The sequence below is a fragment of the Xiphophorus hellerii genome, chromosome 22, assembly GCF_003331165.1.
Source record: "Xiphophorus hellerii strain 12219 chromosome 22, Xiphophorus_hellerii-4.1, whole genome shotgun sequence".
Classification (NCBI taxonomy): Eukaryota; Metazoa; Chordata; class Actinopteri; order Cyprinodontiformes; family Poeciliidae; genus Xiphophorus; species Xiphophorus hellerii.
Window position 1 is genome coordinate 5,590,303 of NC_045693.1, and position 24,732 is coordinate 5,615,034.

General features: G+C 39.0%; 1 protein-coding gene across 2 annotated transcripts in view; it reads right to left on the bottom strand.

The window, feature by feature from the left end:
* inpp5a (inositol polyphosphate-5-phosphatase A) overlaps positions 1-24,732 on the bottom strand; it is a 170,930-nt gene that overhangs the window by 73,703 nt on the left and 72,495 nt on the right. For both annotated transcript variants that reach the window (XM_032552962.1, XM_032552961.1), the window contains exons 5-6: positions 6,412-6,475; positions 2,881-2,984 (exon numbers count right to left, since the gene is read on the bottom strand). In XM_032552962.1, the coding sequence (XP_032408853.1) occupies positions 2,881-2,984; positions 6,412-6,475 (168 nt within the window). The remainder of the gene's footprint in view (positions 1-2,880; positions 2,985-6,411; positions 6,476-24,732) is intronic.

Here is a 24,732-nt window from a genome sequence, read left to right on the forward strand (position 1 = left end):
AATCACGGCGGAGGGAGGGGAGGAAACAGGAAGGAAGTTAACTTCCATGGAGGTCTGAACTTTAAAGTAATCAAAGTGCTGAAACAGAAGCTTACTACAGGGGGCACTAAAAGGGTATGAAAAGTTGGTGCTTTTATGGACGCGCTGATGGTGCCAAACAACAAACTCATATAGATGTTGATCTACAGCCTGTCTGTTAATTTCTTCCTTTCTCTCACTTATTTTCCCCCCCCTCCACGCCTGTGTAAAACAATCAATACCAAGGGCACATTAAGGTCTGGGTCGTATACTTTATTTATATTAGGCAATGACAAATCCTTATGATGCAGTGGCTTTTGGACGCATGTAGCGCCAAAGGAGTATTTACATTCACTCCCACGAGGGAAGGTGGAGATGGACGGAACAACGGAGAACGACAAGACGTCCAAATCCATCACAGAAGCCTTTCAAAAGAAATGCGCCCCACAATTTGGGCCAATTCCGTTTTATTCAGCATTTCAATAAATGTCCTCCTTTCTCTTTCTTGTTGCCGTGTAGCTACGATTCAGGGGCCAGCTGGGAAAAAGAAATGATGGTCAGCATTGTTGCTTGAAATCAGCCCAATTTGTCCAAATTCATGAACTTTTTTCCCACCAATTGAATTCAATTTACTGTAAATACCTCAGCTGTTTATTTGGTATGAGATTCTCAGATTAAAAATTTTGTTTTATTGTGTTTAAAGACAGCTGTACTGTATTATTTTAAGCTTTGTTTGAGGATGTGTGTGGATCATCACCACTCCTTAAAGAGGTTTTAAAGAGACAGATCTCAATTTCTTTCTCTTTGGTTCAAAACACATAAAAACTGAAGAAGTTAATCTGAACTGAATCATTTTACTGAACACAGAGATTCTTTAAAGCACCATTTATTTATAATTCATGAAACCTTTGTGAAAAGACTACTCTGAGTCCTTCTAGTGCTATATTGGCATTAGGAACACCTTAAAAATGAAACAGCTTAAAATCTTTAATAAATGAACAAATCAAACCAGAACTGCAATTTTGAACAATCTTGAAAAAATAAAACAAATTCTAAAATATTGGTAACATCTGATGCAGACGTTATGATGAACTGAATGGATCATCAACCCCATAACATACAACAATAAAAATAACAATCAGCAGTTTTTTGAGTCTTTTTTGAGGAATAGAAATAATTGTTACTTTTCTTTTGCTTGGTTATGTTAGTTGTTATTTGGCAAACACCTTTTTTTTGGCTGAGGCATTACTTCTTTAGACAGTGATTCTCCTATTACTCCTTTATTTTAGATGCTGTGCAGCTGGAAGGATGTTTGCTCCTTTTCACAGAGATCTAAAGAGCAGTTGTTGTAACTGGATGCTACTTCTGGTGGAAAAGATGAAGAAGACGACAGGAAGTGATAGAAGAATGATGACAGGGCATTTTTAATGACTTATCGCGTGAACAAACTTATTTGTGTGTGATTGTAATTGTATTTCTTAGTTATTGGAAAAATGGAAAATGCAAAATTGTGTTTTTTGACATTAGCAGAATATTGACAAAGTTTTGTGCACATTTGTAATTGAAACACAGCTGATGATAATAGACTGTTGAAAATGATTCCCACTCATCTGAGGTATTGTGACAGACTTGTAATGTTTTCTTGCAAAGGTAAGACATGGACACCTGATTCGTCACTCTGTAATCGTCATCAGATGAACCATTTGAAGGTGGAAATTAGCTCCTCCTTTAACATTTGTCACCAAAGTTTCTCCACAGATCTCAAGCTGTGTGAGCCCCAAAACTAAAACGATCCGTTTCGGACTCCGCACGGCGTCCCCTCCGATCCAACAGCCCTCCCCGTGCACCCCTCCTCTGGAGTAATGGGATTCCTCAAAGCTGCAGATGGATGGCAAATCTAGGCAGTTTCATCTACTAAAAGAGGGCATAAATCAGCAGTGGAGGAAGCGGGGACGAGGCAGGGGTTATCACCAGTCTGCCTCCCTCATGAGAGCTTTGCATTAAAGCATTAGTGAAATTAATTCATCTTTCATAAGAGGTTTGAGCAGTATCTGTGATCTATGATAACAACCAATTTCTCACTACGGAGGGGTCGCAGGAGGAGGGAGAAAGAGAGGGAGGGGGAAAATACTCTGCGACCCTGATAGACTACACAAATCTGCTCTTTTTAAATGGGCTAACATTATGTGGAGTGGTGCTCTCTGGAGCATCATCCCAGATTCATACGCAGGCTGGGGAAGAGACATCTATCACGGGCCAAAACTTTTCTCATCTGCTTGCCCCACACACACACACACCACCGCACTCCCACTCATCCTTCTCACGCTGTTTTTGGGCCTTCGTCTTTAATGTTTTCACTCATTAATTGTTTTTAGATCAGGAGATCCTGAAGCTGCTTCTATGGATCTCTAGGATGTACAAGGAAGTAGTGGGGAAGCACGCGCGTGTGTGGGGGTGTATATGAGTGTTTGTTGGGGTCCGAAAGTGTGTGAAAGAGACGAAAATTGAGGGGAAGTGTGTGAAGGGGCCGTATCCATCTGTTTTGCATATATTCGCGGAGGCGACCGTCGGAGCATGGTTGACGGATGAGCAGGGAGCGCAGGGATGACACGAGGGCCGCCGTACTCTTTATTACTACATCAGCACTGCGGCACTGTGCGTGCGGCTCACCGTCTGACAGGAAAACCGAACACAGCGGAGCGATCAGCGGGAAGCAACCAGGACCTTTTTCTTTTTAGGTGTAATTCATGTTAAAACTGAGCATACATATGAAAGATCTAACTCTTTTTTTTGAAGGAAAAACAAAAAAAATATTTAGTTAAAAAAAGTATTCTTGTGTTTCTGAACTTTATTTCTTCCCACCTGTGGAAAGAAGTCCGCTGGGAACTTCTCCTTCTGCACCATGGGTGACTTCTGCTGCCTTATTGTGCGGATTTCCTTCCCGGTCACCTTCTGAAACATGCCGGCTGAAGAGGAAGAAGAGGAGGAGGAGGAAGAGGTGAGACGGAGAAGGACAGAAGGAGGAAGAAGAGAAGGAGAAAAAAGAAAAAAAAAGAGAGAAATGTCACAAAAAACAGATGGGTTAATATGAGTGAGTCTGAATCTTCTAACTGCTCAGGCTGCTGAAGTGGCAACTGCACCACCTGCTGGTGAGACTGAAGAACTTCAGGAAGAGAATTAAAATGAGGAGCAGCTACAAGAATACAGCGTTTGTTTTAATGTGAATATAATATTTAATGTCTGTGAATGAAAGATAAGCAGTTTAATAAGTGGTGATATATGTAATAAAATAGCTGTATTGATCTCATAATATGAAGACAAAATTAAAACATGGATTCTCTTAAATCAAGAAAAACAAAACAATTTTTTTAAGAATGAACATCACATACAAAGGCTAAAATGTTGTGTTTACATGATGTAAAGAATGTCGTCAATTTGGAGCTTTTTTCCGCATATCATGAGACAAATCTTGTAAAATTCAACAAGGACGGAAAAGAAACACAAAGAGGAGCATTAACCTGGTTGCATAAGTGTTCAAACCCTAAATCAACCTTTCAATTCAATTTCAGCAATCAGAGCTCACACCTGCCACAGAATAGAGAGAATTTAATTAACCTGAAATAAAGTTAAGCTGCTCTAATATAATTCTACAGACTTAAATCGCTCTATATTTATATTTATATATAAATATTTGAATACCAAATAGACACTGAAAACATTCAGAAATTAGTAGTGGGTGCCTAAAATAAATTTTTGATGTGTTGCCGATACAAACAATTCTGAATCGACACACAAACATCAAAACTCTTATTTGAGTGTTGTTTTCTGATCTTATTTTGAGGAAGATAACAGGTGGAACCTCGACGCAGGTGAGCGCAGAACCCGGGCGGCAAATGGTGAACACTTGATGTCACATTCATGCTTTAAAAAATGTGACAAGCCGGATTTCATGGTTCCAACCTGGGGTGTAACTAAAACAGATGATCTTATGCTGCCAGGAACATTGAGTGAGCCACGGCAAAGATGAGCTAAATGTTCACTGCAATATTTTACAAGATTCATCGAGATTCATCGCAAACCATTGGCTTTTGGGTTGTGGAGTATAACCTTGAAGATGAACATGAGATTGCTACTCGTAGATTTTTCTCAGAAATGCAGATTCTCTCAATAAGTAACACCAAAATTACATGTCAGTATCACAAGATGGTAGAATAGCTGTAGCATGTGATGAATGGATGAATGGCACAGAATGTTGGGTAATGAAAGTTTGGATTGATTATTAGTTTGTGAACAAAATTAGGTCATCCAATTGAAAAATACTTTGTTTACCCCAAATGGAAATCAAATGTAATAACTCATTTCATCCAAGCATCTTCAAAGAAAGGTTGTGGTTGGTGATGCTGTGGATCCAAAGAATCTCCTGTAGCAGTCAGTGTTCCAACTAAACTGAAGGAACCTCTGACTGAAGTCTTTTGGCGTATGACAGTCTCATTAATGTCATGAAATGCTAACAGCTCAATATTCGGGCAATTCGATATTAAACAGTAACATGTTCTGCTTGACACCAGTACTGCTAATCCACCTTTATTTGCTTTTGCTGCTTCACTTTAAGTCTCTTTCTGGCCAAGACTTCCCCCTTTTCTCTGGGCTCTGCATCCAGGAAGCCTGCGTTTCAACTCCTCTGTGATTTGGGGTCGTAGTTTAGGTATTATTTGAGCTAATCAACTGCTCCCAAATATAAAAACAATACTTTGTTGCCAACGTTACGCATCAGGTCAGTTATCCAAAAGTAGAAATGTAATTTCAAAAATTCTTCCAGCTGCACAGCATCCAAAACCAGAGGGAACAATTGTCTAAACCTGCAACGTCTCAACCCAAAGCCAAATTTGATCCCAAGTCAAACTTTCATTTTTCAGGAACAAAACGATGCTAAATATAAATCCAATAAAATATTGACGTCAACAGGAGAAGAATTATTTTTTTTCCATTTTTTTCTCCGAAGAGTTTTTGCGGAGCTAGTGGCTCGTATTTTTTGCGACAGTAGGCAGACAGGAAAGAGGGCGAGGAGAGGGGGGAAGACATGTGGCAAAGGTCGGTGGGACCGGGAGTCGAACCCACGACGTCCGTGTCGAGGACTAAGGCCTCCAAACGTGGGGTGTGCTAACCCCCTGCGCCACCACAGCACGCCCTGAGAAGATGAATTTTTTTTGGAATGGTCCAGCCAGTGTTCAGAACCAAATCTGACTTTAGGGTTGTGGAAAAGACGTGTTGTCACAATCTGAGTGGACAAAACATCCTGTCACTCAGAAAGACTTTTCTGGGATGCAGACAGACTACAAGCAAACACAATGTGACAACTCAATCCAAAAGCACAAGCTCATGCAATCAGATGAGTGTTTTGTTTTTTTTTTTGTTTAGATTTTTCTATTTTGTGATTTTATTGTAACACACGATGGTTTGAACACTCAAAAACATGTAAAAAACACAATGAGGTAGATAAGTGCTATTTTTATAACCTTCATTTAAGTGTTTTCTCAGGATTAAATGGACAATGTATGAGAATTTATTGGTAGTTGATTGCTGTTAAAACATGTTTTTATATATGTATAGCACTTACAAATATTAGGAAGGTGTAATTGTTGCGTTGCATTCCATCTTGCAATGAAACTTTACAGGAAGCAAAAGCCAGCCCATAACGTATTTTACCTAGTTGAAAAATAATTTAATGTTACTTTTAATCAGAATTTGTTTGTCTTTTCCTAAGGGACATTTTTCACAACTACAAGGAAACAAATATACACAAAACAAAAGACAGAGTACAGGCAAACCCAGATATGAGTTAAATTAGAGAGTAAAATGGTTATTATTTTAACATTTATGGTTCTGAACATTTTAATTCCACTGCAGAAAATGATCAAAATATAACATTTCTGACTGAAGTTCTTTGACTGCCTGTAGATGTGTGTGTCCCCTCCCCCACACCGCCGCCCTGTCCTTCACTGGTGCTAAAGCTGATCTGGTGTCTAATAGGAAGTGAGGCGCCTCCACATCTATATCCTTTCTTTAATTAGCGCGGTCGCCGGACCCCGAGGCCCTCTGACACGGCGGGCTGATGAGACCGCTGTAACTGTCCAATAACTTGTAGAACGCCATTACCGGCAGCCCCGAAACTGTATGAATTAAATCCTAATATTAATAAGCATTACCATCTGGTCCTGCTGCCTCCGTATTATCTGAAGAGCCAATCTTAGCTGACTGGTTCTGATGGAAGCAAGAATAGCCAGTAAATGGGATCGACACGAGGATTCATTTCTAGGGATTGGTGATGTATCTGTGGTGTGTGTTGGAGGGGTGTGTGTGTGTGTGTGTGTAGGGTGGGACGGGGGGTCTCACCTTCGAAATCAAACTCAGAGACGTTTTTCAGAGAATCGTGGATAAAGTAGAAACTTCCAAGAGCCTGCAGAGAGAGAAGAGAAAACCATGTTAGATGGTTGATACTGCAGAGAACGAATTAAAGGACTGACTGAAACATTTAGAATAAATACAAAAACATCAGTAGGAATTCAGAACAAATCTTTATTTAATGATCAGAACATAAACATGGAGCCTTCAAAAGCAGGCAGTGAGTGAGTGAGTGAGTGAGTGAGTGAGTGAGTGAGTGAGTGAGTGAGTGAGTGAGTGAGTGAGTGAGTGAGTGAGTGAGTGAGTGAGTGAGTGAGTGAGTGAGTGAGTGAACGGATGGATGGATGGATGGATGGATGTTGCCGCAGCTCGTTCAGGTCCAACACGATGTCAGGTTGAAAAGACATCAGCAATGCCGTTACCATAGCAGCCGTTGCTCTACATTATTGTGATTAATTAGCTCAAGTTTAAAACGTTTAAAACAGCTGCCGCTCTTCATGGTGCGTTTAAAACCTTCAGCCTGTCTCTCTAATTAAACGACTGACTTCATAAGGATGGCAACGCGGCCGGACAGACCCACTCCACCAGAACCACTACACACCATCAGCTGCACAGCGACAGGTGCAGCGTCCTCCCAGTACAGTACACTTCGCCTTTTTTCTGAACTCCTCCAATGCAACAATTTACCCTTTCAGAGCACACATTCAGATGGACTTTTCAATGAGCAAAGATCAACTTCAATAGGCTTAAAATCTTAATTTTGCCTCCGAACAATCAGGAAACTTTCCCAGTCGGTGGACGAGCCAATCAAAGTCTGTGGGAAGAAGTGGGAAAGCGGCAATGGGGGGGATTTGATGCGGTTCACACTCCACTACACTGCTTTCTGTTGGCCTCTTTACATTTAGGGCAAATGGAGGCTAAGCTCAAGCTCAATCCCCTGTGTCTTTGAGATAGCAGACCTTTGGCTCAGGATAAGTCTCTGTCCCCCTCCCAGCCACCACCAACACCCCCGAGCAAACACTGAGGCGAAGGCTGGTGAGTCAGTTCTACTGGAAAGAGCTGATCCAACAAAATAAAAACAGAACAGAGGACACAAACAACTAAGTTAGATGCAAATATGAAAATGTTGGTGAATAAAAAAAAAAAAATTCAGAGTAGAGATGCACCAGTCTAATATTAACATCTATATCAGTCCTGATATTGAAAAGGTATAGAGATAAGCCTGTTGCAATAAGCAATTAATCAAATGATAAATCAAAATGAGCTTGATTAATTCAATTCTGATGACTATTATTTTTTTTAAAGAAAAACTCAGTTATTCTCTCTCACAGCAGTTGCAGATGCTTCGCATGTATCCGCCGATCGCCAATGTCCCAAAATTAAGGAAATTCGGGTCAATTTATTGGTGCATACCTAATTAGAACGGTCTAGTCAAAGCACAGATCTAAATCCAAATTAGATTTAGTGGCAAGACTTCAAAGCTGATGCTCAAAGATGTTCTCGATCTAATATGAAGATGTTTGCAGCAAAATGTGGTTCCACACAGTATCGACTGAAGAACGCTACAAACAGATGCTGAAACATTTGAAAATGATGTGCAATTTATCTTTCATTTCACAATTACACACTACTTTCTGTATTGAATTAGAGATGTGGTCAATAACAACAATATTCAATACGTAGTCCTCATCTGACATCACACTTCTGGGATCCTTTGTATCTGGCAGCCATCTTGGTAGGTTTTCATAACTAACTGACATGGCAGTTGCTATGGAGTTGAAATGGCAACAATAAACAAGCCGCAGGCTTACAGCTAGCTCTTGCCTCGTTCCTATTTAACTTATAAACAACTATAAAGCCTTAAGCTTTTTTTTCTCACATACTTTCTTCCTGTTGGTCTTGAAGTCATGGTTCATCTGTGCTTTGTGTTGCCAAGATGGCGGTTCGGTGGTGTGGATAACTTCTGGTTCGGACTAGTTGGAACTAAAATATAGACTACTGACTGAACTAGGATCCAGTTTAAGGCTCCTCCACTCTGCTTCATATCTACTTAAAAATAAAAAAAACAATGGCGTGGAGTGAAAACTGTGGCAGTTTGGCAATATTTCAGATATTTGAAACAAACACTAATCAAAAATGATCAATACTGACTTCTTCAATCATGATACGTTTTTCAGCCATATTGTCTGTTGCATACAATCCAAAGAACTTAGGTTTGTAGCATAACAAAAATCAGAAATGGTCCAAAAGGCGTGACTACTTTCGTAAGGCAGAGTGTATGATAAGGGGAGAAGAGCTAAAGGAAAAAACTCAGGCGGTATGAGGCAGGATTTTATCTTTTCTCGTCTTTTCCTACGCGGGGGACAGCGTTCCTCTGCATTATTTATGTTCGCCGGCACATCTTGAGATTAAACATTTGCTGATTTGTCAAAAGCACAAACATGAGGTCCTGCCCATCTCCTTGACATATAAGTTCAGCCGACACAAAACATCGTCGTGCATTTAATTGATGAGAACTGCGGCTGGTGACCCGAACCTCCGCCGCGCCACCCACCCTCCCCTTTCCCTTCGTCATTCCCTCTTCCCAGCTGTGATGAAGGAAGGCGAGACTCAAGGTCAAAACTTCAGAGAGCGGCTTCCAGGAAGGCGGCTGCTGAGCTTTATTTGTGCTTGCTTCTCTTTATGTTGTCTTTCACCTTAAAGGTGCCAAAACCAGACTGGGAGATAAATAGGAAAACACAGGCAGGGAGGGAGACGGGTGCCATTTGTCAAGGAGGTGGCACCGTGCTAAGTGCTGTTGTTTATGGGAATTTTTCAGAGGTTGGTGAAGCAAAAATAAAGAGACAAAAGGTGCATATCTTTTTAAATAACAAATTAAACTGCACTCTGCAATTTATCTGACGGGTCCACGCACAGTTGATCGACAGAAAATGGATGGACTTCACATGTAGGAGACTCTCATGATATATTGCTAACCTTGAAAAAAGTCCACAGACATGACATTTACAGGAAAAAAGATAACATGATGTAACTGCTTTTAATTTCAGGTTGAAAAGAAACAGTTTTTCCCACTGCTGAAAAAAATTAGGACATATTGCGGTTAAAATAATAATTTAAAAATGTATGATTGTTAAAGTTTTTGTGAAAAGATTTAGCATTTCTATGGTCTGTTTTATACGACAGAATATTAGAGTTATTGTGAATCAAAAAATAAAAAAATAAATAAAGGAAGGTTTGAATTTCTATCAAAAAACCCTAAAAAAAAAAAAAGTACATTCATTTTGCATGATTCCACTGCAAAATGAAAATATGCATTTTCATTTTCTGTGATGTCGAAATGTTGGAAATTTGCAAGGAAAAAGAAGATAATTTTCCAGAGTAAAGACATAAATTTATTAATATTAAAACTAAGATATTGTCTGGAATTCCAAAGTCAGACATTTGAGATACAAAATGCCAAAAGTTCTCTAAGATTAAAGTTGTAAATAAAATAACATCCACATCTGGACATTTTGCTGAGTGGAAGTGGAAGATCTGGACTCTTTTCCTGAACCGAGTCCAAACTCGATCCAGACATGCTGCAGGACTTCAGAGATCATTCTGATTTAATTAGTTTACCAATAACTTCTGGCATTTGTTTGTTGAAAAATGACCAACTTTATAATCTCAGTAAACTTTGGAGCTTTTTTTCACATTATAATTTATAGAATATCTGTTTACATCTTAATGTACACCTTTATCAATGAAAAATTATCCTTTTCTTTTCTTCAATGTCAAAAAATATTTTTAAAACTGTCTAGGAAATATGTAAAATTAATCTAGAAGGTTTCGGTTTGATGAAAATCTACTCTTCTGGGCCATATGAAATTTTTCCTTTCATTGTTGCTTCTTTAAAATGCCTTTGGAGAAAATGCATTTTGGAAAATCCCAACAGTATTTAAATACATAAGTATATAATACATTAAAGCTGTCCAGGAGTGCACAGCAACAGGTGGGGGAGGAGCAGTACTCTATGACGCAGCAAGAGAAAACTCTCGGCATTTGAACCATAGGAATGCTATTTCTAAGAATTTCAGCAGCTTTGGGCCTTTTTCAACCTTGGTACAACCAGAAACAGACTTTATCTACATGTAAGTAATGGCTGAAGTCTTCAATAAAATAACTGTCAATTCTGTGTTTTACTGTCATTAAAATGTTAAATTTTTCTATTTTATTGTAAACAATACAAAGATCAAAATTATCGCAAAATAGAAAATCTAACAAGGTTTTTCCTAAAGCATTTTTAAAATTAAAAATCCTCAATGTGTAGATTTCAGAGGAAGGTGGAGCTTCTGCAGGAGATCCAGATCAGACGACTATAAACAAAATTAATATGACACCGGCTAAATCAATTATCAAACAAATGATAAACAGCCGTGCCTAAGTGGCTACCCGTGTAATCGCAAAAATCTACTTAACCCCAACCCTCATAAATATTCATTTGACGCTGGGGTTCTGAACCCAGCAGCCACCGCGCTCCTTCCTCCTCCTCCTGCTCCTCTTCCTCTCTCCTGCACTCTTCATGAAGGAGCCATTATATTAGCAGGGGCCACAATTAATCCATTTCTCTCCTCACATGACAGCCTCAAAATATTCATTAGGGCCGGACTGCGCTGACAGGCTGTGCTTATCTCTTACCAGTGACTTTACAATGGCCCGTGTCAAACGTATGTTTGTCACGTCCCTCTTTATTGATTAGCTGCCAGATTCACTTGAAATAATTAAAAGATTATTTTACATATTTATAAACCTCACTGCCAAGGCGCCTACTTAATTTTCCATTAGTAAAATGCAGTCTATTAAGTGCGCTGTGAGGGCCGCGGGGGGAGCAGGTGAGGGGAAATGAGTAATCGCTATAATTGTAGACAGAAAGACAATAACCGAGCCATAAAAGCTGGGATTTTATGACCTGTTCTGGCAATGCTATCTCTTATCACAAGTCATGTCGGCTCACAGATAAGGACACACTGACACAGGCCTGGCTTTGTGCACTACTCTCTTTGTGTGTGCGTGTGCGTGTGTGGGCGTGTGTGTGGCTGACATTTCCAAAAGCCCAGCAGATACGAGCTGAACAAGTCCCAATAGACTTGCTGGTGGAAAATAGAGAGTTGAAAGCAGCAGTACATAGCCCGCATACTTTGCTCCGCTGAATGTTTCATCAATACCAGAGGTTGCAAAAAGCGCCGCGGGCCAGCAGGGAGAAGCAGATGTTCTGTGACCCCCGCATAGATTTTCTGCGTTTAATGTGAAAAATGAGCCATAAAGCAAACATAAAAGTAATAATTTTTCCTCAAGGTCTCGCCTCCAATCTGCGCTCAGGGAAGAGTGGTCAGTCCCACGGGGGCCGACACACTCCGGTGTCATGGCGGTGTCACCGTGAGACTTCAGAGGGTAATGCTCTGCCGCCCCTGCAGATGCTCAGTCTTAGTGGGTTTGATGGTGAGGGTCCAAAAAGGTTTAAAGCGGGAAAGTGTCTTGGATTTAACAGGCAAAGTAACAACTATCAGTGAGGTCATCTCTATAAAAATAGGAGTTGGCAGTTTCGGCAGAAAGACGTCATCAGTAGATGCACATTTGTAATGTTTCCATTACAAATGCGCAAAAATCTTTGGCTTTAATCTTCTAATGTCAAAAAAACACAATTTTGCAATTGCAATGTTTCCATTTAATAAGAAATGCAAATAAAATCACACATGAGTAAACTTGTTCACAAGATAGGTTTTTAAAAATCATGGCAGTGACGGATGTAAACAGTTACATGAAATATGCTCATAATTCAGACATGATGCTAGCACTCATCTATCAGCAATCAGAGAAGTTGGTGTCTTATTCAGGCATTGGAGAGGCTACCTGTGTGGCATTTTGGGGAAAATGTAGTCGCCGATTTTACAGAGGAGCTGTGGATTCGATACAATCAAATGACACACAGCTGTACAATGGTTGTCCGAAAAAAACAAGAACAAACCATCATCGTCCTTCCTGTCATCGTCTTTGTCGTTTTTCCCAGTAGTAATATCTGGCTTTTGATCACGTGACTTGTGTGTTGGGGAAAAAAAGTTTCCATTGGAGTTCTGCGAAATTTTGATAAGTCCAAAAAAAAAACACCCCAACCTACCGCAAAAACAAGAGTTTTTTTTTTTTTTTTTTTTTTTAAATTGACATGTTTTCATTAGGCAAATTTATGTTGGTAATATCAATTTGTGCAATTCTATGGTTAATGAAAATACAGGTACTGACATCACAGAAACATTGGTTGAAGGGTGCAAAACAGTAGAGTGGCTGTCCCGTTAAATTTATCCAAAGCTCAGACCATGAAATGCTTTGAGAAAATGCAACAACTCAAGAGTTGTCTCAGATTCTACTCAGCATGATAAATGTTTAAGTTAATGACAAAACAATTAGAAAAAGACTGAAGTGTGTCTGGAAGGGTTGAAGGAGAAAGTCTTTTCTGTCTAAAAAGAAAACGATTTTGGTCTGTACCACTTCTGGAGAAGACCAAACATAACAATTGTCAAGCATAGTGCTAGAAGAATGATGATTTGAGTGTGTTTGGAAGTAAACTTCCTGCTTTGCAAACTGGACTTTCTAGGCAAACAAACTAGAGTTCGACTAAAGCGGACTAAACGGGGCTGGTGTGAATGCACCCTAAATGCCGCTCATGCTACCACCATTCTGCCACCATAACAAATGTTATGTCAGAAAGTTCAATCAGCGCTGATTAATAGATTCATAATATCCACAAAGGTCATCAGAGATAAATATTCATCTAAATTAATCATATGCCACATATTTCTGATGTGGAGAATCCAAAGCTCTGCTGAAGCCCCTATTGATATGCAGGATCTGGGTCCCAAACAGCACCTTCACAGGAGCCTCTCTGCACAAACAGCCTGTTTGTCATCCCAGCCAGAAAAACACCACGGCACTAAAGTGTGCAGCATAAATAGATGGCTTGCTCTTTTCTTCCAGTCCAGAGATACAGATGGAGAAGCGTTAGTATTTTTTGCCACTCCAGAGCCCAGCAGCCATCCCAAACTGCCATATGTGTTTGCCAATCCCCCTCCCACCCCCCCTTTGCAGTGCCATTGATTGAGTATTCAGAGTATTGAGCCACAGTGTCTATTATTCATCGGCTGCCGGGTAGGCCTGACTGGATACACAGACAAAACTCTCATTAAAACTTCTTCTGTCACTTCCTGTGATTTGAAAGTGGCCCGAGTGATGGAGGCATCCGTCAGGGGCCTGGAGAGACGCTCGTCTCTGGGGGGCGGGAAGGGGTACCAGGGGCTCTAGGTAAGAACGGAAAGGACTGCACTCTACAAAGAGGAAACAAGTTAATGTGAATTTACCTAATTACAAAGTAATTACAACTAAGATTAGATTTACTCTCCTTCATCTCCAATGAGGAAAATAATGTGCAAAGCTTGAGAGAAAATTGGTTTATATCACAAATCAGGACTTGAACTGATCCTGTACAATTAATGAAACCAGGTAGATTAGCCATTTTAACCTCTTTTTGATCAATACTAACCCAAAGCAGTGCATTATGGCCACTGTACTAAATGCCACAGTATTAACTAAGAGCATAATGTAAATGGTACAGGGTTCCTACACTTTTCAAACATTTTCAAGCATTATCAAGGTAAGTTGAAATGAGTTTTTATTGTTTTTACATTGGTTAATGTAAAAACAATAATTGGTTAACAAAAACAATATTGTAATTTTGTAGTACTTTAAGATTTACATGTAAGGTGTGTTATGAATATTTTATTATTATTTATTATTATTATTATTATTGTTATTAAGTTTCCAAACTTTTACAGCACCACACTTTGAAGTTAAAAACAATACAAATAAACGTTAAAAGAAAAAAAGTTTCATTTCACTGTTTCATAGTATAATTTATTACTGTTATTAGCAAAAAGAAATAATTTTGGTAATTCTAATTGACCTAAAACAAAAAAGGTTTAGTCTGGTTCGACTTCAAACAGTGGAAAAAATTGTGTCTGTGCCTTTTTATTATCTTTAAATATCTGGTTTCAACTGTAAATAAACAGATAACTTTAGGTTTTTAATCAAACATTAGATTGCACTTTTCTACAAAACTGTGCAGTTTAAATCTCAAGCACTTTCAAAAAATTGACTAGGGGGAATTCATAACGCTGTAAGTTATAAAATCTGCTGCATGTTTTGCACACTAGCAGCTCCAGTTCCTCACTGGATGCAAACATGAACATTAGGTCCAGCAGATGGAAACAAATTGAAAATGTTTTTTTACAGAAGTTGACAATTTGTCTGTAAAGTTTGTATTCTAAAGTTTAAGAGACTGACATTTCTTCCACACTGCAAAAACACAACATCAAGTATTTTTCAAATTTTTAGAGCAACTATTATAGAACACATGAAAGTAGACAAAACTAACTTACAACTAACTTATAAGCAAGATAAATACGCTTGTTTTACGTCAAAATTTCTATATAGAATATAGGAAAGTTCTGGTTCCACTGGCAGGTCTTTTCACTTATAACAAGACATTTTTCCCATGTAAAAAGAGAAAGAAATCTGCCAGTACAACTAGTACTTTTACATCTGTAAAAATGTCAAATGTAAATATAAATCTGAATCTTTTTGAAAAGTAGATTGTAAATTAGTATCCACTTTTTTTAGCACAAAGTATGAGCTAAACTCTGGTTTGAACAAATTTAGTTAATCAACTTTATTTATAAAGTGTTTTAACACCAGCCAAAACTGAAAAAGTGCTGAACATCAGTGATAAATAACATAAACCAAAAAAATAAAGCTATAATGATTTAAAAACTCAAGCACAATAAAATCATGCAGTTAAACGAATAACTAGATTATTATAAACGATTAGTTCAGTAATTGAGTAATCAAATAAACAACTGTCCCATTCTGTAGCTACTTAAGATAGAAAAAGAAATATATGAAAGAGAAAATGCTAATAAATGTTGTTTTTTTAAAAAATAAGAAAACATTTTTTTGCTGAAAATGCAATAAGATTCAAACATCTCTAGATTGAAGCATGAAAAAAACTTTTTAATAGATGAGAAATAAAACATTTCACATTAACTTTTAAAAATTAAAAAGCAAACTTAAATTGAGCCATTAGTAAACATTGCCTTCGCGCTGCGCCTCGAAGGCGGAGCTAGATCCACCCAGGCGTTTTTCACAGCTGAATGGTTGCCATGGTGATTAGATGATTTCTCAAATATCCATGAAAAATCAAGGCAACACTTCAAGTAAGTTTTTGATGAGGGAACAACATTATAACATGATGCAAAGCTCAAAAATGTTGATTTTACATAATACTGTCCATTTAACAAAAAGGTTGGATTGAACGTTGGCATAAATCATTCTCACCAGTTAGAACACTGCCGCCTTTTTTATATAAAAGAATAAATAAATGAGTTCAGACGTTTTATTTTTCTGTTGATTAGCAGTGATATCCAACATGCATTACATCAAAAGTCGCATCAGAGGACATTTATTCAAACCCATCTCTCACAAAAAAACAAGGTGCTGTTACTGTATATATCAAAGATATTTAACAAAGTTATCAAAGTCTTCCATCAGAATTAAGCTGAAGGAAGAAAAAAAAAAAGCTAGCATTCTACCCAAGATGCTTTAAAGTCTGAGTCATATCATGTACACTCGTATTCACTTTGTTTCTTTTTTTTTTTTTTTTGATGAATGTCGCTGCTGTGATGGTTTTATTGCTTTAGACCCCTCTGCCGGGCAGGTTAGAGGAGCGACTGGACGACTGATGAGCGTGGCAGGAAATTGGCAGATGGAAGCATCCATTTCACTGCTAATTAGGGGGTCCAGAAGCCCGCCGACTGACAGGGTTCAACTGGGCAATGTAGTGCCTGCCAGCTCCCATCCCGAGCGCTTTATAAAACGCTCTTTAATTCCCCGGCACAATATCATTAACTTTGTAAGTGGATGAACACAATGGACAAGCAATTTAATTAACTTCTACCATTGAATGTTGGAGGGGAGACTAAATGAAATTAATGCACAATATTTCCCAGGGAGGCAGCCAACCTTGGGAGTCGGTCTGGATTGTTGGCAGGTCAGGCGCTGCTGTGGGTTTGGCCAATTATGCCTTGTTTAGACCCATCCATAATATTTTCCTCAAAAGAAAATAAAATCAGTGGTTTTTAGATCAATCATGAGCGTGTGTCGCTCTGCATTCTGGGAGATTTTAGAATAATGAAGTGGAAGCCCGGAAACGGTCCGCCAAAAGCCTTGAAAGTCAACTGAGCTGAAAAACCATAACTGATCCGTGGAGCTGCGGGGGTTCACTTGCAATAGATGATCAATAAATGGCTCCGTGGAGGTTGGGATTGGGAAATAAAACCCGACAGATGATTTTATTTTATTTTTTTTTTACACTTATGTTGTTGAATTTCATTCAGATCCTCGGACCTCAAAGGATGAAGATTCTTTAACGGCAGAGAGAACCCAGCACATCAGTAAATAACAGCTAACTTAATAAAAAGGCATTGTTTTGTGCATAAATACATTAAAACAGATAATACTGACAAAGCATTTTTGAAAAAAATGTTTTCATAAAAATTCTGTTTGTAAATGTTATGTCAAAAATTATTTATCGCCTCTCCAATAAACTGTACTAAAATCTATGATTGCGTTACAGAAATCATATTAGTTCTGATTTGCTTTTTTTATTTTATTTTTTATTTACCTTTATTTTACCAGGATAAAAGCCCATTGAGATTAAAAACCTCTTTTTTAATAACGTTCTGGCAAAGGGGAAGCAACAATTAACACATTTTTGCATGTCTTCTGGTTTTTATGTCTCTTTCCTGATTAGTTTTTAGTCTTTGAGGGTTGATAGGCCTACTTGCCATCACCCTAATCTTTAGTTCCCATTACAGACAGTCAGATTCAAGACAGGGCTTTGACTGGGCCACTCCAAAACGAGAATACTGCTTCCACCCTTACGAAATGTGTTGTGACAATGAAAATATTACTGGGGCATGAATAGTTTTGGGCTTATATAATGGTTTAGTGTCACTGACTGCAGAGCTGTAAATCGCTGCCATTAAATGGAGAAGTTTAATAAAACGGAGAGCTTTAAAACATCTTTCCGCCTCCTGGTTTACCCAGCTCACGATTAAGACGCTTCAGAGTCTTGATGAAGCTCAGGTCAAAACGTAGCGGTCCACAATTAAATTAAGATGCATGCGCGACCTCCAAACTTCGTTTAACATCCATTCATTAAAATCAGCAAAGAGAAATATTAAGAAAATTAAAGGTTCTGAGAAGAAATTTAGCTTGCTAACAAGGTCAACTTCTCAGCACTAAGTGTATCGGACATCTGCGAGTGGGCATGAAAAGACCTTTCTTCCTTCCTCGCAGGAAGAGCGTCTTCTAAAAGCAATCTTCAAATGACCCTCTGATCTCGGGGGATCGCATAAATAGTCACTTTCTCTAAACGACGATGCTGTCTTGGCTCGACAAAATCATCATTTTAAAAGGGGATATGAAGATGATGAATATTTGCCTTATTAGATTGTTGCTAAAGATGAAAAATCAAAGTCTGTACAACGAAGATACCCATTAGTAATTAAAATGACATTACCTCCTCCCTGCATTCTCTGCCACTGCTTGCTCGCCAAAGCCATTATTCAATTGTTTCAGATGTCGGGGGTACAAAGTCTTTAATATACTTATGCTCATTAATGTAAATCATATTTGGCTATGGATGTCCAATAATCAAAAAGAATATTTCAACTTGTAATTTCCCATCTATAAAAGCATTCCCATTAGCGAAGGAGGCTCCATGGAAACGACAGCTCCTTGAGCTCATTGATTTTCTTCTTCTTCTTTTCATTTTTTTCTTTCTTTCTTCATTTCTCCATTTTGGAAAGGCTGCTAATGTTGTCATGGACTGTTCATCAATCTATATTTTTATCTGATTCAATAACGTGCCTATTCATGCGGTCTCATTTGTGAAGGAATTGATTAAATTAGGATTACACAGGCTGTGGGGAGGCTGGAAGCAATATAATTTTAACTGATTACTGGAATCAGATAAAGAAGTTTGAAAAAGTTTGTTGACTGAAAGTACAACTTATTTATTTCAATTCATTCTTTTTAGTAGACTTCCTTAACATTCTTATTTCAGAACTCCTGATTTTTCAGTCACATGTGATCGAAAGGAAAAGTTTGTTACTGATGATGGTGGCAACAATTATCTATGTCAAAAGGGCTATACAGCATCCACATGTTTCACCAGTCAAATTTAAGACTTTTTAAGACCCTTTTGATGCCACCTTGTATAAAATTTCAGACCAAAACCCTTTAAATGTAGGAAATGTTTGGGGCATTCTCCTTTATTACAATGAAGCACATGGTTGAATGGATAGATGAATGGATGGATGGACGGATGGTTGAATGGATGGATGGATGGATAGTTGAATGGATAGATGAATGGATGGATGGTTGAATGGATAGATGAATGAATGGATGGACAGATGGATGAGTAGATAGATGGATGTACGGACGGATGGATGGGTGCTGGGTTAAGTATCTGGTTTCAGCCTCATCATGTATCTCAGTTTCTGCTCGGCTGCAGCATTCAGCTCCCTCTGCTGGCCGCCACAGGCATAGTGACTAACTCTTCTCCTTGGCTGTCCAGTGAGTCGCTGCTCTTTAGCTCTGAAATCTATTATTTGTTTGCTACATCTTAGTGGCGCTACTTAATCACATGCCACACAAACTTATCTCCACATCTAGAGCCTCCTCCTTCCTCAGCAAGCACACAACTCTTCCTAAATGACAAAAACCAGTGTAGATCATGATCATGAAACATCTATAGAATATGGCCGCTTCCCGGCCTGCCGCATCTCTGTGGACAGAGATTCGATAGCGTCTCTGTGGAGTCCAGGCCACAGCGCCAGAGGAGAGGGTTCAGTTTCAGGGTCATGTTCAGAAAAATATTTTTTTCTTCTTTTTTACCCCCTGGGATATATAAAAAAATAAGCAGCTTTCTGTCTGCGTACTGTCTGGGTATGAGCAGAGGCGTTCTCGGAGCACAACAGTGAGCACGGGAGCGTGAAGCTTTAGACGAGTCTGCAGGAGCACATGCAGCGGCTCGTCTCGGGCTAAGACGGCCGTCCGGTGCCTCTTTGTGGCCTTCTTTGTCTTTATGTAAAAACCAATGCTCTCCAATGATGTGTTATGTAAAATTCCCAGAGGCTTGATTTAAATGGTTGGATATCCTCCATGCTAGCTTAGTTATACTCCAGTGCATCGCCCCTGAGAGCGCAGGGACGCTGCATAAAAAGCAAATGTAAATGCAGCCTCAGCTTCTTAGATAACAAGAAATTATGTCATGCCTTTTTCGTCTTATTGTATTATTATAATAATAAATAAAAAAGAGGGACGTTTCTCACGCAGATGTTTCTTTTTATCCGTACAATCTCTGCATCCGGGCTTTAAAAAGACAGCTTTAAAAGAAAAGAAAAAAACTGCCGGCCCCGGTGCCAGGAGCGAGAGTGGCAGCAAACCCACGTCTGCTTTGCTGTAAACATCTCACAAGCAGAAAATGTGGGAGGAAAAGAGGATTTGGATGGGGGCCCATGCAGGCATGTCTGCAGCAAGTTGCATGGGTGAGAGCTCCACCCATGACCAGGTGCCACCTCATTCTTTATCACCGCACCACAACGTGGATCTGCTTTGTCTCAGTCTGTGCAGGTGCCTTTACAGACAATATTATTCAGAAACCTTAAACATTTACATGTTTTACAAACCCAAACTGCAATCAGGGTTCCCCAAATCAAACTTAAGTCTTATTAAGACCACTACTAATGATCTGTGTGATGACAAAAATGTACAAAAGGAAACTGCATAGTAGTGCCAATTGTATTACTCAGAATACATGTAGCATTGTCCAACCAAGTGGCGATAAATGTACACTTAACAATATTAGACGTCAAAAAGCTGGCAAGGGTTTATTAGCAGCTAGTTAGCGGTAGCTGCAGCTGCAGCTACACAACATAATGACTCCAACTTTTGCCATGAGAAGAATAAACAGAATATGAGATTAAATAGTTCTGCCACAACAAAATTTAAGGCCTGTGATTAACATATTTAAGGCCTACTTACATTTTTCCAAACAACTTAAGACATTTTACGTCCTTAATTTTAGATACATAAATTTATGACTCTTTTAGGATGTGTGGCATCTTGTTAATGTGTTTTAGGATTTTATGTGATGTACCAAGATAAAGATGTACATAATTGTGGAGTCGGAGGAAAACGATCCATGGCTGCTTTAAAAATTTTTAAATGTGGCATGTTGTATAAATTCATGGATAGATGGAAAAGAATCATAGCAATTTTTCAATCAATCAATCAATCAATCAATCAATCAATCAATCAATCAATCAAATTTTATTTGTATAGCACCTTCCAGCAACAAGGCATTTCAAAGTGCTTTCCATCATAAAAACACAAGAATACAAAGTCATAGAACACACAATCAACATTAAATTTTGCACATAATATTATTGATTAATGTTTCATTGATCATGTTTCAAAAGCAACTCTAAGCAGCTGGGTTTTTAGTCTTGATTAAAGACACTCAGTGTTTCAGCTATTTTGCAGTTTTCTGGAAGTTTGTTCCAGATTTGTGGTTCATAGAAGCTGAATGCTGCTTGTCAGGTCTCCTGGTTCTGGTCTGCTCTGCTTCCCCAGAACCAGAAGACCTGAGAGGTCTGGAAGGTTGATACAACAGCAGCAGATCTTTAATGTGTTGTGGTGCTAAGCCGTTTAACGATTTATAAACTGTATTTTAAAATCTATTCTCTGAGCTACAGGGAGCCAGTGTAGTGAATTTAGAACTGGTGTGATGTGCTCTAACTTCCTGGTTTTAGTGAGAACACGAGCAGCAGCTGCAGGTGGAGGACTGATTTTTTAGGCAGACTTGTGAAGACACTGTTGCAGTAATAAATGCGACTAAAGATAAATGAATGGATGAGTTTCTCTAAATCTTGTTGAGGCATTAGTCCTCTAATCCTGGAAATGTTCTTCAGGCGATTGAAGGCCAACTTTGTTTTAGCAGTAATGTCGCAATTACACATTTTTCTAATATTGAGCAAACCTGAACTAAATTTATTTAAGTAAATCTATGCAAAATGTAATAATTAGAATACAGAGTAATATTAGTACTATTATTAATTTCTTTTTTTTTAAATCAGTCCTATTTTTCTCAATATAAAGCCTCTGTAGAGGAATTATCGGCACAGATTTTTCATCATCTGCTCTAAGCAGCCTATGCATTAATCATTCACACAATTATCTACAATTATCTGCTATACACTCGCTTTACAAAATCTGCTCCCATTTCTCAAATCCACAAGTTAGTCCACAAACCCAGAGGACAACATTCAGGCCTCTATGACAATGCAGTATCGCCTCATTTCCACTCAGCCAAGCTTTGCTTTCAAAAGTTTTTTTTCTTCATCAGAAAATGTAATTAGGTTGTTAAAATCAAGAGCTAGAATTTAAGTGAAAGAGCATAAGATCTAATGTGATTAGAGAGGCCTTAAATGAGCTGGTAATTAGCCACATCATGGGGCACACTGGGTGCCATTGTGTCTTGAACTTGAGCAGGAACCCTTACTGACTGGGGCATCCTTTATGTTAGATTAGTTCCCACTTGTCAGACATTATTCCCTGGAATATGGTTATGTTTTACTTTATACCTTCATGTGGCATCACTTGGGAATAATCTGGAGGTCACACAGAGGTCAAACGCTGCTGATCCTGGTGACTGAGTAATTTTTACCAAACAACAACTGAATGTCTGCAGGCATCAATGATGTGTCACAATGAAAGGATGAACGAAAGAAGGAAATAGATGAAGAAAGTAAGGAAGGATGGAAGGGCAGACAGATAAACAGGATAAAAGAAGGAAATATGAAGTAATTAAGGAAGCAAAGAAGGAGGGAAGAAAGAAGGAACAAAGGATGGAAGGAATAAAAAAAAGGGACAAAAAGGAAGGCCAGATAGATAAACACAATAAAAGAAGGAAAAATGGATGAAGCAAGGAATAAAGAAGGTAACAAGGAAGCAAGAAAGGCAGAAATGAAAGAAATAAGAGTGGAAGAACAGATGGATAGATAGATAATCAGAACAAAACAAGAAAAATGGATGAAGCAAGGAAGGAAGGTAATAAGGAAGCGAGAAAGGTAAGAAAGGAAGGAAGGACAGATAGAAGGAAAAAAAGAAAAAATGGAAGTACAGAAGTACAAAAGGAAATACGGAAGGAACAATGAAAGCAAGGAAAGATACACAGACAGATAGATAAATAGAAGAAAAGAAGGAAAAGTTGATGAAGGAAGGAAGGCAGATGTTTGGACAAACGAAAAGATTAACTGACCGAAACAGATGGAGGAGTCCAAAAGTGGATATTCGTAAGAATGCAAATGAAAATCTAACTATTTTTATCTTATTCTGTCCTCAAATTGCTTTTCTTTCCTTCCAGATCTGAGAAAATAATCAAATTCCAAACTTTTGCAGCCAAACCGCCAAAACATTCAACATAAGCCGTATTTACAAAACACTGAGTCCGTTTCCTTGGAAAACTGTAGCAGATACATTTTGGTTTGTGTCTCAAAGATCCAGAAACTATAAATCATGAGTGACTCGAGGCTCCGCCCACAAACATGTTCACCGCAGGATTCATCAGACGGAAACCAGCGTTCCAGAGGGGGATCATTGTCTTTATGTTTATGCTGCCCATCATCAGCTGGAGCCCATCGTACCTCCGACCCCACCTGAATCTCCCTGCCACTGCTTTAATTTTCAAAACAAAAACACATCGGTGAAAGGAGAGGACAGCGAGAAGGGCGCTCCTTACGACGGCAAGCTGGACCCTCCTTACCGCTGACAGCAGATTGCTGCTTTTATTGGAAACAGTTTAAGAGACATCAGAAAATCTGGTAAAACTGAGACGGAAGCATATGAAAGCAATTAGCTGAATAAGACGGGAGTTTGAGCGGGAATATAATGCTTTCAGTCAAGGGCAAAAAGGGGCCATATGACTTCAAATTTCCAAGCCATGAGACGGTTCCATTTTTGCTTTTCTATTTATAAACCAACTGGACGAACATCCCCCCAAAAATCCGATTAGGCAAATTACGAGCCCAATAAAAGAACCGGCTGTTTCACTTAAAAGCTTTGGCCTCTTGTTTCCTAATAAAGAGCAAGTGAAAAATGATTCAATAATGGAACAAATGAGCTTTATGAGCTATTAATATGCAGTACATAACATAAACACGGCAATAATATTGGCTGAACATTTAAGGAGGTGAATAAACTGTCCACAGTGGGGGGAGAGTGAATTAATGACGGCGGCTTGTCCATGCAGGGCTTGTGATGCCGTTCCTCTGACAACAAACCCAGCTCAAAGTGGGAGGCAGTGACTGAGTGTGTGTCTCTAAAACGCTCTATGTGTTTAAAATGTGCTGCACAATACCTGCTAATTCTATTAAGTGCTCCTGCGGTGTGGCCGTGTGGTTACGGTTTGATGTAAATGGACGGCTGGTTGACTAAACAATGCAATAGCATTAGAATAAGATGATTGGATGACAGAGTGGGGTAGAAAGGCCCGAGCCCGGCCACCCTCGGGCCGTGCCAAGTCCATTATGCGTATTGGAGGCATCTGTAGATCCGTCATGGCGAGTCAGCCGGGAGAGAAGGGAAGCTGTTGTTCTGTTTAGCCGTCATCGTCAGGATGGCTTCCACCTCACAACATCCGGGCGCAGGTAATGCAATCAATTAGGGACCTCACAAACAATCCCCCCTTCTGTCAGTCTGAACCGGGGCTTCAGGCGGACTGAGGTACCAGGAGCCACCAGGCTCAAGGGCAAACCTGCAGTTTAGACGAGTCTCACTCCAGCAAATGTAACGTCTGTAACTGGTTTTCACAATTGTTTAAGATGTTTTTATGTTTTCATGATGGAGAGCACAATGAACTGCCATGTTGCAAATAAACTTGATTTACTGATTGATTAAAGAGGTTTGTTGATGATTGGAAGGACAAACTTTCGCAGGAGGTGAATCTGAGATGACTGTCAATCCCTCAAATAGACTTTCTGGGGAAAACGTATCACTTGTTTCCATTAAATAGTGGTTGGTGTGCTATTTTGTGGTCTGGCATATTCAGGAGAGTGTTTCCAGTGCCAGTTGAACTCTAACTGGGCAGGTGGGGTTAAACCC